The sequence below is a fragment of the Athene noctua genome, chromosome Z (genome assembly GCF_965140245.1).
Source record: "Athene noctua chromosome Z, bAthNoc1.hap1.1, whole genome shotgun sequence".
NCBI lineage: Eukaryota > Metazoa > Chordata > Aves > Strigiformes > Strigidae > Athene > Athene noctua.
Window position 1 is genome coordinate 42,427,077 of NC_134077.1, and position 13,717 is coordinate 42,440,793.

General features: G+C 44.2%; 1 protein-coding gene across 5 annotated transcripts in view; it reads right to left on the minus strand.

Moving 5' to 3' along the window:
- TRABD2A (TraB domain containing 2A) overlaps nt 1–13,717 on the minus strand; it is a 141,077-nt gene that overhangs the window by 58,686 nt on the left and 68,674 nt on the right. For 4 of the 5 annotated variants that reach the window (XM_074932130.1, XM_074932128.1, XM_074932126.1 and 1 more), the window contains exons 3-4: nt 4,661–4,807; nt 2,309–2,483 (exon numbers count right to left, since the gene is read on the minus strand). In XM_074932130.1, the coding sequence (XP_074788231.1) occupies nt 2,309–2,483; nt 4,661–4,807 (322 nt within the window). The remainder of the gene's footprint in view (nt 1–2,308; nt 2,484–4,660; nt 4,808–13,717) is intronic. The other variant, XM_074932127.1, reaches the window with a different exon arrangement.

Consider the following 13,717-nt stretch of genomic DNA (forward strand, 5'->3'; position numbering starts at 1 on the left):
AAAAACCTGCACTCTTATTTGTTATGTGCACTCAGAAAACGTCAGAACTGTTAGAAATCAATCTGTTTTCTGTATGATATCCTGTGATGTTACTTCTCATTTAGACAATTAATATGAAACAAATTTTTTAAAAAAGGAAACCCCCATGCAGTCAAACAAGGGGATAATGAGGAATTGTGCTGCTAGAAGTGCGAGGCTGGCACTGTCCTGCGAATAGAGCTCTTTTGGAAGAGCAGATGAGAACAGATGCTGGACTGGTATCAAAGCCAGAGTGTAATTAGATACAATTTTGAAGTCAATCTAGAGTCCCCAGAGAAAACAGGGAATCTATCTGGATTCAAAAGTATGATGGAAAAGCATGAGAAGAGCATGCCTGGTGCTTGGACATCAAGCTGTGTGCATATAAGCCACAGATCAAGGGTGTTCACACAAGCCCAACGCTCCAGGAAGTTCTGCAGTATAGTGGTGCTGGGTGAATCCTAACTCTTCTCTACTGGAAGAGGCAAGCACAAATCCAAAAACCCTGGGAAGAATTTTAGGACTGTCATGAAGGTTGAAAACAAGAGAGAGTGGGAGGGACAGGGATCTGTCCTGATCCTGCAGTGCTTCTGGGTTGTGGGGCAGAGCTATGACAGTGAAGACAGTCTGGGGCAGAAAAGTGGGAAGGAAGTTGATGGGAGGGGAGACAAATGGCACCAAAGCATCTTGAAGACACGTGATTTGTCCAGTGCATCTGCTAGGATGCAGGGTGTGCGTGCAAAAAGGGGAAGAGGCTCTCTTCTCTCAAAGAATCCTGCTCCTGGAACAGGGCAGACTCAGAGTGACACCTGCACCCACATCTGTCCATTTGCATGGGCTGCTCATCGCTCGGTTGTGACCCAGTTACTGGAGCCCCAATATCTGTGACTAGTCTCCCAATAGAAGACTAGCTACCTGCAACTGACAAAACTGGCACTCAGGGCTGACATACACTCTGGTCGGGAACATCAGTCCAGTGGTGACAAGTGCAACCAGAACACCAGCAGCAGAGTACAAAAAAGGCCTGGTCTTAGCTTACAGACAGACATGACCAAATCTACATAACCTGCACCTGCTTTACTGTCCTTCATGACAGGGAGTTGCACAGAGCAGTGATACTGTAGGATACCATGTTCCAATCTTCATGTATGCCTGAATTAGCATTAGTATTAACATTAGCAGCCACCTTCTGTTAGCTCCCTGCCCTCACACACAGGACCCTGTTAAGTTTGTAACCACAACTCCCTGCTGCAAGTGAGGAGATTCTCACAGACTTAGAATACCAATGCTTTTAGAGTGTTTAAGTAAATATTTCCTTGTCTTGTCCAGATCTTCCATCCTCACTGAAGCAGTAGCCAATGAGACCAGAAAACATCACATAGATTCTGACACCAGTTTCAGTTCTCCCCATTTCTCAAGGTCAATATGGTTCATGGTGGAGGGGATGTGATACTTCTCTGGTAATTAGAACCTGTCTTTTCAACCAGGACTCACTTGTTCCCTTCCTTGGAGCTAGAGGAATGACCCGAGTCATGGCAAACCAATACTGTTTACACCCCCCACCCAGCCCTAGTCTGAAAGTGTGGGTGTTAACCTCACTGGGTTGAATGTGCTGCTGGATGTGCATATAGATTGCTGCTGGCTGCTGAGAGGCAGGAAATGGGAGTAGTTTTCCCCAGCTGGGCCCAGTGCTCTGCTCCAAAATAGTGGCAGACACAATTTCCTTGTCATTGTAGAAGTGCAGTAAAAGAGGTAAGGAGCTGCAGGAGGAATAGAACAGTGAAAATGTGCCTTGCCTCTTCCCTTGCATTTATTGAGCCCCTTAGACTCACACAATTTGGTGTATTATTCTTCTGGATGTGTTCTTGAAAGGTTACTCAAGCACTGGTGCAACCTCCAGCTTGCTACCTTTCATCTCAGTTCCCTATTTCTACTGCCCTTCTGCTTTGGTTGGGCAGACCATAAACTTGTATGTCTAAGAGCTATTTCTTTTGTGTTTGTACAAAACGTTGGTTCAGTATCTTTGGCTATGCATTTAACAAATAAGTCTGTAACTAATAAATATTGCAATCAGTGCATACACCGTGAGCTCTTTGCATACTGAAGAAAAACAGACTCCTACACTAAAAAAGTTTACTTACTAGGGTACAACTATCAGGGCAAAACTGTATTCTGTGTCCATCATGGTAAAAGTACAGACCCTTCTCTTAACTGTGGCAAGCATTTGTAAAAAGCTTGTAACAGATGTGGGAAGAGTATGTTCAGGTTGAAGGGCACCTCAATCACATACCAGCTCCAAATGCAAAGAAGAAAGTTTTCTCTGGGTGCTCTTCCAGCAGGTTCTTCACCCTTCTGCCCATTCGCTCATTTCGCTTGTAGATGAGCTCCTGACGGAAGTAGCTGTCTATTTCCTGGGCAGTAATGCGTTCATGGGCTGGAAGCGTAGCATTAATGAAATTTGGAACCTAAGGTAGGAAAAAAAAAAAAAGGTCTTCATGAAAGGGGCATTTATTTCTCAAGCAACCATCATGCACAGGTATTTTGCTCCATCATTGAATGTGGTAATTGCCTTGTCTCTCAAGGCACATCCAGTAGAACAAAACACAAAGAAAGCAAAAAAATTACTAAGCAAACTCCTATACGCATAGTGCTTCATTTCTCTCAACATATCATTTCATAAGCTAGCTAGCTGGGGGTTTTGATGCAAAGTCAACAAATACTCTCAGATACTCTCAGTTTGCCACACTGTAGATCCCAAATACTGATTACTTGGCTGAAAAAAGTTAATATTTGCTCCTGGCTATCTTTAGCTACATACCTCTTCCTTAAATTGCCACAGGTATGACATAACTGTAAGGCGAATTACACTCTTTTAAGAGAGTTTGACTGGTATCAGAGCCCTCAAAGCTGTCAACTGTGCAATTTGAACTAGTTAACAAAAACATCTCCAAACTTTCCAAAAGAAAGAGGGCCAGATTTTGGCAGGAATAAAAGATATTACCACCTCCAGTTCCCCTGTCCTCAAGGTATCTTCTAAAATACTGGCTTCCTTCCCTACAGCCCCCAGGACAGGTGTGGCTGCACACTAACGTGACCTCTTGCTAGCAGAGAAAAACACAGGTCTGGAGTTGCAACCATTCTGGCTTCTTGACAAGTAGCTTTGGGCACTGCAGCAACAGGGACTGCTAAAGAAGGGGTCTGCAAGTGGTGGTTCCTGGGGAGCAGAGCCGCTAAGCCAGGTGATTTCTCTTGCAAGACTGCAGCAGGTGAAGGGGCTCTGGAGCCACTCAGATTATTACCGACTGTTACCAAAGGGTTCTTAGCCCACAGTGGGTCATCTACTGGACAAGCATGGGGTCAAATAAAATTTACAGAGAAGTTCTGCTTAAAAACATAAGCTGATAGTGTTGCAGACTATTACTACTCAGGTCTGCTGTAAGGGAGAGTGCCCTGCAGTGGAGCCCCTCATGTAAGTAAAGGGCAGTTCCTCCCTCAGAGACATGCGTGTCTCAGCAAGAGATGTTCTTTTCAAAGACCTCAAGGCAATACCAGCTGTCTGCAGTCTGTAACACCTCAGCAGAATAGTGATGCAGTATCTGTATGCTCTTACAGTGCTGGTCTCCTTTGAGAAGCCCTTTGAAATCTATGAATGAAGTGCACTGTATAAGAGCTAAGCAGTGTTAATGACCAGGTTGTCTGCACCTGCAGGCTGAAGGGGATGTGCAGGACAAGAAGGTAACAACACACACAACACAAAGCTTAGTGCGAGAGAAGCAAAGATTAGTATGACAGTATTTCCAGCTCTGCAGCACTGCAGACAAAAGGCCATAGGAAAATGGTTATTCATCGGGGAAAGCCCAGGTACCACCACCCACTTGCTCAGCCCTGTGAGGCTAGAGCCCATGTTTTCCTAGAGGTGCATAACTGCCAGGCAGTACCTCATGGACAAGAATAGTGAGGCCTGATGTCTCAGTCTGAAGTTGGCTAATCTAACAGCCCAAACAGACCAAATTGGTCCCTGATGGGCACTTTGTTGTGGTTTAAAGATCAGAGCGTTGCATTCCACCATGCCACTTAGAAAACCATCTCCATAAACCAAGTCTGTGAGGCCTCAGAAGATTTTCTTTTCCTTAATCAGTCTAAATTTATCTTTTCTTTGTTTCACTCCATTTCTCTTCTTTGGACCTTGTGCACAGTACACAATCATACTGATGGGGGACATTAAAAAGCTTGCAACTTGCCCAGCCTTACAAGCATCCAAGTCACATGTGCATTTCTGTCACTATTTGCACAAAAGAGCCTGCTGCTGCTCTCTGTTGGCACTGTTCACTCATACCCAAGCTAGCATAATTCCACAGGGTCTTTAAGAAAATAAAGGATTAAATGCTAAAGCAAACATGATATTCATCGAAAAGGGAAAGCCGGGTGCACCTGCACTGCTTGCATGCAGCAAGACACGGCTGAGGTGGTGCAGACTCCTGGGACAGGAGGCACAGGAAAGAGGACATGCCAGTGAGCCAGCAAGGTGCCCTTGGCCCTCACCTGCAAAGGGCCTGCCTGAGAAGAGATGAGCATGAGTGACACAGGGGTTAGTGCTACAGGGACATGTGCATAGTACAAGGGCTGTGGTGGCAAGACTCACTTGAGAAGTGTCATGGTTGAAGATGATGGAGCTGAGGTCCCCACAGTTGTAATGCTTGATAAGGTCTTCTGTCGTATAGGGAATCTGGAAACTGCCTGCTCGGAGACTCTCCTGCTGCAAGAGAGTCTGATTCAAAGCAAAGACCACCTGAGGGAGGGGGAAAGGGAGGAAAAGACAGAGTTCCCAGTGAGTTCTCATCTTGCCCCTTGAGAAGGTCACTGACATAGAGCTGCCTGCCAAGAGCCCTCTGAAGCTGCTCCTGCTCTGAGCATGCCAGTCCATGCATCGCCAACCCACACCTCCTCCAGGTCTTCAGATATACACACATTAGGTCCCATGGGCCTGCTCAAAGGGAACTGACTCACCACACGTAACTCCAGGAGGTTTTGGCCACAATGTGATTAATACAGAAGGTACAAAGGGGCAGACTGAAATAGGGGCAATCTTGCTCCCCTAACAACAGTCTGCCTGACCACCATAGAGCCCTAGAGCCTGATGGGCTCCTATCCCCACAGCTCCTCAGCTACCTACTTAAATAAGCACGGCTTCTCCTTGTTTCTTCCCTTTCTTCCTCATCCACAAGGAATATTAATGCTGTTGTTTCCTGCTTCATGTCTCCTTCTCCCACACACCCCATTTACTTCAGGCAGGAATGGTTCTCTGGAGCAGGCGAGGGAAGGATGGTAGCTGTCAGGGGACTCAGGAAACCACCCTCCCCACAGGCGAAGTTTGAGGGCAATGCACCCAAGCTCTACCCTGGCTGACTGCCTCTGCAGGCATGGGGGCTGTCACTGCCCGTGCTCCCTCCTCCTCCTTGGTGTTCACCTGGGAATGCAAACACTCCCATTCCCTTTGCCTCAGGCTTAACCAGCGTGTCTGCCACAGCTCATATCTCCAGGGAGCTTCTCCCTTGACTGGAAAGGGAGAAGATCAGCAGAGTCTCCTCCAGCTGTTGCTGCTTCCCCACCTCCAGCACAGTATGGCTCTCCCAGGGTTGTGACCTCAGGGCCTGACCCAGAGAGAGCTGCCACTCCAGCTGCCGCCTGCCTACAGCCACGCACAACCCACGATGGTCACCACTTAAAAGGCGCAAGAGAACAGTTTGAGGCAACACTTGGCAGGGGCCTCTGAAGCCAAACAGATGATGTAGCACCTCTGTACCTCTCCCTAACTGCTTCAACCACTGCAGCAGGCAGCCACTGAGCCCCAGAGAGGCAGGGAGCCAAGGGAGGAGGGCTTGGGGCAGAAACTCTGCAAGCTGAGCATGGGAAGCCAGTGGGCACACTGGTGGGGTGTGGAGCTGGCTACTCACTTGCACAGACAGCAGCACTCTTTCAGCATGTGGCAAGTAAAACACTCACCTCTCCTGAACACAGCACTTACTCAAGCTACTGTTGGTTTGCACACCAAGACTAGACAACTGTAACAAGTCTTCCTACTATCAGCTGGCTTATCTTTTTTTTTAATTATTATTTCTAAATGAAGTAAAGTGAGAGATATTGCTGAGGTCTTGAAACACATTTCAAAATTTACTCTTCAAAGGGTTATTTTCCAAGCTCTGGTGACTCTGCAGACTGATGAGGGCTCTGTGTAATTAACACCTCCTGGATATTTGCCTCGAACACCATCAAAAGCAGTCTGGAACTGGAGGTATTCACCAACACTGTGAAACTCACACATGAATAAGCATACTCCTAACACACTGAGATTATGTGAAACAAATCTAGAGAACAGAGTAGATCTGGGAATGAACAGGTGCAATTTGCCCTCCCCAGAACAATAAATCCTACAGAAACGTGCAGGTCCCATCAAACTTGAAATCCCCCTGTCCCCACTACAATTAGAGCTGTCTCTCTGTATCCAAACCACTCTGTTTTTAACCAAATATGAAAGCACGTAACTTAGCATTAGTTCTGGAAGGGTGTTCATGAATAGCAACATTCACTCCCATCTCATGTTTTTAAAAAGGGAAGAATTCACTTTGTTGGTACAAACTGCACCCGATTAAAAGAATACCTGCAGCTAAATGCTCAGGAAAGTTACATCAAACTAACCAGTGGCCATCTTGCAAAGGACCTCTGTTTAATTTGGAAGTAAATTAAACAAAACCGAATTTAAACCACTTTAAATCTGAACAAATGTTTGCATGCAGACTGGGGTTTATTGCATTCTGAAGCCATCATTTTCCATTTGTTTGGCTTCACTTCCCAGAGAATCCCTAATGGATGTTAATGATCAGACAATATTCACTGAGAAACAAGCAAAATGAATGCTGAGAATGAAGGATTTCTACAGCCAGGACTGCTACGTTATGCCAGGAAAATCTTGTATGTACAATCAGTACAGCCAAAAGCACTTCCATAGGAATGGCTTATTTTGGAAGTTATTTGACTACCATATCAGCATTTGTTTGGATAATTTATTGTTAAAGGAGTATGGCCCTTTCTAGACTCTCCAGACTCTGAAACAATGGCCAGACAGTCCCTGATCACAGAGCAGGGGTTAAGACCTGTGACTGTCTCCTGAGTTGGTCAAGTAGCTCTGCCTCAGTGTAGAGTAAGCACATCAAAGAGGCTTTGCACTCTTAACCATTTGATTTTTATCTGAACACCAACTAGTGGAGGGTAACTGACTTCTGTGGAGAAAGCACCAGTCTGCTGGGCAAGACATGAGAACAAATCAAATCTTCCTCACACAGCCTGCACTTCTGCTGTCACCTGCTCTGCATGCTACCCTGTGCTCCATGCACCTCTTTCCTCTTCTCTTGCAGTGTGCTTCAGGTGAAACAGATTCAGTCTCTTCTCCAAACAGACCTGCCCTGGACTGTAGCAGCCAGGTCAAGCCACAGTGGCATCTTCCTTCCTCATGCCTACCCACTGACCGTAGGAAACTAGCAAATAGTAACTGCCAATGGCTAAATAAATCTTTCTCAAAAGCAGAGTTTAAAACCACAATGAGTATGGGGAATTACTGCACATGTTTACACAGGAATACAGGCAACTCACCCCCCCTGTTTTCACACCTCTAACCTTACTGCTGGCATGATACAAAGCTGCCCTGGTGAGGCAGCTTTGGCAGCTCTCTGGTCTTTGCTAAGAGTACCTTTTCCTGGTGTGGAGGTGGGACATGTTTAAAAATCTCAGGATGGAAGCAGCTGAAGGACTTGCTTGCCCAGCTGGAGAAGCACAAAAGACCTTTCACAATGAGGTGATTCATGTTGCACCTTAAAAGAACAAAGTGTCCAGGCTCACTGCCCAGCACTCCTGCACACCATTCTGACCATGACTGCCTGCAGACAGAGCATCCAGCAGGCTGCCGTGAACACCACAGCCTGGTCAATGGGTTTGTGTGGCACTGAATGGACTGTTTTTCTTTGGCATGAGGGACTACAGAGGGATGTTCTCTGCCAGGTCAGACTTCCCCGTGAGCAACATCTTTCCCCATTTGCATCTAGACCTGCATCCTATCACTGTGCATAGCACCTGAGAGAGGTCACACAAGAGCTACCTGAAGCCCACCAAGAGAAAGAACTTTCAAGTTGGTGTTGTGAGGGACAGAGGTGGTCTCAGCTCCTTTGATGACAGCAACTGCAGCTCAAGTCCTTCTGCATCATTCTCAATCGCAATCCAAGCACTGGGAGCAAGAAATGTCAAAATATGACAAATGGGCAGAAATCAAAAGAGCATCAATGTCCTTGACAATCAGCCCTCCCTAATGAATTATGATAACTCATTTAGTCAGGCTTGGCACAGCTGGAGGGCAGGAGATGCTTTTGCCAAAAATACTCTCTACATCAGTTGGTCGGAACAGAATGGTGGCATCTGCTGGAGAGGAATCATGGCACACCTACTTAACTACACAGGATTATGATTTGGTGTCAGTGTATGTGCAGAGCCTCTCAAATGAATGGGATAGCTTCTCTCCACTTCTGTATCACTCATACCATCTTGGGGGAATTGTAACTTCCTGGCAGAGAGAGAAGGGGTGTGGGGTTAAAGAGGAAGGAGCTGTTTGCAGTACCATGTGTTGTTTAAAGCTGTGCCCTAGTGAGAAGGTTATCTTCAATAAATAGTAATGGATAAACACTGTTAGGATCTCAAGAGAAGAAAGATTCCTAAACCTATTGTTATTAACGGATTTAATTTGCTGAGGTGGGTCTCACTCAGAGGTTGATAACTCTTATCTGTCGTTATTTCTCGAAGAAAACAGACTAGGTGTAAAGAGATACTTAAAGATGACCACAACCATCAAACTCTACACATCAGACCCAAGTCTTGTTTACCAGATGTGAAAAGCTTAAGAAAGTCAACAGAACATGAGAAGCAATGACCAGATCAGCAGCAGATCTGCAACTGCTTTATTTGCTTGGCACAAATAATGCTCATCCTCCTAGTGCTCCATTCAATCCTGCAGTTCTTTCATTTATAGCAAGTCCAAGGAGCTAAGAAGACAACAGAAAAGAAGAAAAGGTTGAAGAAAAATTGTCAATTTTGCTTAGAAATCAAACCCAAGAATTTGTGCTGAGCTGAGCTCCTCCAACAGGTGGTACAGAAAGTACCCATCTGTCTTCCAGGAATCTCTTGCATTGCACTGGTTTATTAATTCCAGAATCTTTCCTGTGTTGGAATTCACAAAAAATCATTCCATATTCATCCTCCTTGCAAAACTATTCTTTCTTACTTTATACCTTCCCCCCTCCCAGCAACTCTACTCTACTCTGCTCCAGTAAGTATAATCATACTAGCATTAAAGCATCTCCTGAAAAGATGTATTCAGAGAACAAAAGTAGGAAGTTTATTAGAAAGGGATTTTTTTCCTCTTACCTCCCATTTCCACTGTGATCTCTCTGTCTTTCCCCAACTCTCTTCTCTCTTTGTACTGTGGAGAAAAATCAGTTAAGCTCTCTGGTATACATATTGCTGCAAGCCTCATTCTCCTCCTGGAGATTTCTTCAGCAGTCAGGAGACACTTGTCCCCTTTGCTAGCATTGTTGGAGTGGTCTGCTAGGCCAAGGGGGGGGGGGGGGGGGGGAAGGGGTTTAGAGCCTGACAGATGCCTTTTTCCTCAAAGACAAAAGATCCCCTGCCATCCTCTCCACTTTTCAGCACTTTCATCCACATTGGATCAAAGTGTTATTCTGCATATGAAAAGAACGTGGCATTATGCTCCTCAAATTAGCCTACTGCCATCTCACTAGCCTCCAAGTCTTCCCAACAAAAGGGCTCACATCTGTTCCATCACTTGCCTCATCTTCCGGGTTTTTTCACTCTGCTCTCAGTTTTTGAGGGCCATTCAGCCCCTTGAATTATAGTCTGGGGGAGCATCTTCCTTGCTCTGGGACCACTCAGCTGGACAATTTGCTTTTAATTGTATTTAGGAATCATGGGCTGCTTTGGGCCCTTCCCAGTGACTAACTACATCCATTACAGCTTCCATTCAGCCTCTTCAGCCAATTCTTTCCCTCTTCCTCCTCAAAAGCATGTTTCTCTCCTTGTTCTTCACCTGGAGGAGACCACTGCTTCTCTGGGCCAGTGAACACTAGTGCCTCAAATCAAAGGCATAGTGAGTATGAAAATCACTAATCCTCTTTTGTAATGATAATGGTCCAGCAGGCCAAGTGATGAGAAGAAAGCTGGACTCCTCACTCCAATGTGATGTAGCTCCTTAGATGTCTGGTGCTCATACCTCAAGCTGCCTTTGAGGCAGAAAGTTGGGACTGGCATTCTCAGAGCCTGGAAGCCTGAACCCACCTGTCATGAGGAGACCTGCAAACAGCAGCCTGCGCAAGCAAGCAGTCGTCTGATTTTGGCAGAGGCTGAGGATACCAATAGGAGATTTAACCCATCATCTGCAGCCGTCAGAGGAGCCTAAGTCACTTTCAAGGATGTTGCACCAGATGAGATGCTCCCTGTGGCCTCTGCAACAAGCTTTTGTAAAGAAGAGAGAAAAAGGAAGCAACTTCCCAAGCTTGAACCACTATTGTGAGAAAGATCAGATTAAGGTAACTAGGAGTCAGGAGACAGACTCACCCAGAGGACAAGAGACAAACAGTACAAGTCACTGAAACAAAAGGAAATGGAAACTATTCTAGGTTACCTATGAGCTACAAATTTCCCATAGGCTTGGTTTTATTTATGGCTTTTTTTCTTAAAAGCCACTATGGCAAGCAGAGAGACACCTCTTCTCTAGCACAATCATCCAAGGCATTTAGATGACACTGTTTACCTCAGATCAGATACACATATGCCGACAGAGGTAATGGCACTGAAGAATTAGATCTTCGGTCTGCTGCCAACAAATTCATCCTGGCACATCTGGTGCCAGATTCTTGCAGTGTGTCTTTTCAAAACTGATCAAAAAGACACTTTAAAGTTTTTGGTTGTTATCTGAAATTTATACAGGAACACACAAGCCACTCCTTCTCCAACTAGGAGCTATAAAAAAACAATAATTTATCCGGCATTTTTAAAGCAGTGAATTAATTTATCATCCTCCTCTTGATGCAGAAGGATGGTAGATAATGCTGAATCAGAGGAACTTACAGCACTGCTGGAAGAAATGCAACTCATTTACTTGTAACAGACCATATTAATACATAGTCTTTTGTCCGAGTAATTTACACTGATTTACAGACTTTTATGTTTCCACTGACAGCAGGAGAAATAAACACCCCACTACATGCTGAATGTGGAATAAGACCAGCAGTGGAATAGACAGTTCCCATTTCGCAGGTCAGCTTGCCATTCACAGCTGGATACCTCCATGATCTTGCTGAGACTTGCTCCTATCTTTCTATAGCGGTAATAGGATGGCTATGAACCTGCTGCTGCACATCATACCTGAGAGCTCTCCATCTAAGTGGTCACTGCGGTTCCTCCTCGTGCTGCAGGAATGCCTCAAGCTTTCGTGAAGTTCATCCTTGTGCAGAAAATCTTTGCTCTGTGCTAGAAATGAACTGGTGATGCATGTTTGCACACTACTAGAGATGAATTAAACTTTTTTTTTTTTTTAATTTCATCTTTGTAAAGGATTTTGTAAACATTAGCAGTTTGTTTTTTAAAACTTTCACAAATCAAACCTCAACCAGATACATTTTAAACTCATCAAACAGTAGTAGGGACTAGCCATTTGTACAATTTTCAAGTTGCAACTGTCCTGAACCAAAATTCAAAGCAAAGATGGACTTTTAAACATTATAATTAAAAGTCCTGCCTGTCTCCTACTCAGCATTTCTTGTTAGCAATCCAGCTTGTTTTGGATTAGCATTGCCACATAGCTCCTAAACTCAGGTCAAGATCAGACTTGGGAACAATTAACCAAATGAAAAAGAATTACTAGCAATCCACATTTCTCTTAGGGTATGCCTACTTTCAAATTTACAGAACTGTCTAACCACTATGCTAGTAATAAGGGTTTCTTTCTTTTGCATATTTATTTATTTTACAAGACACTAAACACAGCCATCCCAAAATTGTATTAAAAGAACAACAGAATTGCAAAGTGAAAAATCTGAAACTAGGATTCCTTGGGTTGAGACTGGCTATAATTTTAAAATTCAGCACCTGCAATTAATGTTTTATTTGGGTTTGGTTTTTTGTTGCTTTGAGTTTTTTAAAAAAAATCCTTCTACTAAAACAGCAATTGCTTTAGTCCATGTCCTCTTTTCTTCTTTTCCACTGGATACTCTTAAATGTAGTGGAAGCAAAATGGAAACACTGAGATTAAAAAAGCAAATGTCTTTTTTTAAAAAAAAACTTTTTAAAACAACTTTACAGGAAAATTCCTTTAGAAAGGAAATATTTTGCATTCTAAACTGTAGAAATGATGTAAACAATGTAGAAGCCATGACTGTGCCTGCCACTGTAAGGAGTAAACTAGTTTGCCAAAGCCCAACCTATCTCCACATATTCAAGGACAACATTTAGCAGTAATTTTTATCTTCCTAAAATGCAGTCACTGAAACTAAACAAACTTGATACTGATGACCTGGGACTTGGCCTTCAGTTTTCTTTTACTCAACCACAGATGCTCTTCGGAGTGCTGCTAGATGAAAGAAAAAGTCTTACAGGTCCCCTCTTGCCTGCACTGACTATTTTTTTGCTTGTCCTCTCACAGGCCATGAATAGTTTAGGACTAAGGCTGACAACAGTTTAGAAGACTACTAGAAGTAGCATATCTTAGAAATGCAAAATACTGAATTTTGAAACAATTCTCACCAGTTCTTGTGCAGCTTTTGGGCAGAATGGAAGAATTCAGAAAATAAACTTTTCATTGGCTTGAGTGCTTCCCCCTCTTCCTTGAGTAAATTACTTGCATAATTCATGTAAACATGAGCAAATCAAGACTATAAGGTTAATGGAGTAAACAATCTAGAGTTGTAATGGGATGAACAAGCTCAGACAGTTGTCGTATGCCTTCTGGTAACCATGCAAGGAAATGCTTTGGATTTTCTTGAAGTTCTGCCAGCTGGGAAAGCTTGTTCCATATAAAACACTCAGCACTGATGAAATATTTTTCCACTCAAAAGAACAATTAGGCCAGGACTTTGGCTGCTGTTCCAAACAACAACTTTGAACCAGTGCTAATGTCAAAAGCATCTTGGAGCATATTTAAGAGAAGCCTCTGGCTTCCAAATGGAGCACAGAAGGGTAATATGACCTTTTCAAGGTACAAGGGTAAAAAGAGGAGTTTATGCTCGTGGCAGACTTGCCAAGAAAAACCTCGAACAAGAACTGCTGAAATGGTCCTTAGCTGGTTTCAGACAGATCAGAAGCTAACTGGTTCTCAGTGCAAAAGCTTTTGCAAGAGGAAGAGCAAGAGGAAATTTACACATAGTGAAATACAGGCCTAAAGCTGTGCTCTCCATTGTAACGGTGAGCTCAGTCACATACATAGAAGAATTAGTGTATCCCAAAGTAGGGTGGGAATTTACAAGCCACAAGCTGTGCTGTGAGAAGCCCCTGAGAGGATGTTCTTGGATTGAGCCAGCTGGCTCCACTGCCAGATGGCACGTCCCCTCACCTCCCTGGCTGTCCACATTAGGACCTGACCAGTGTG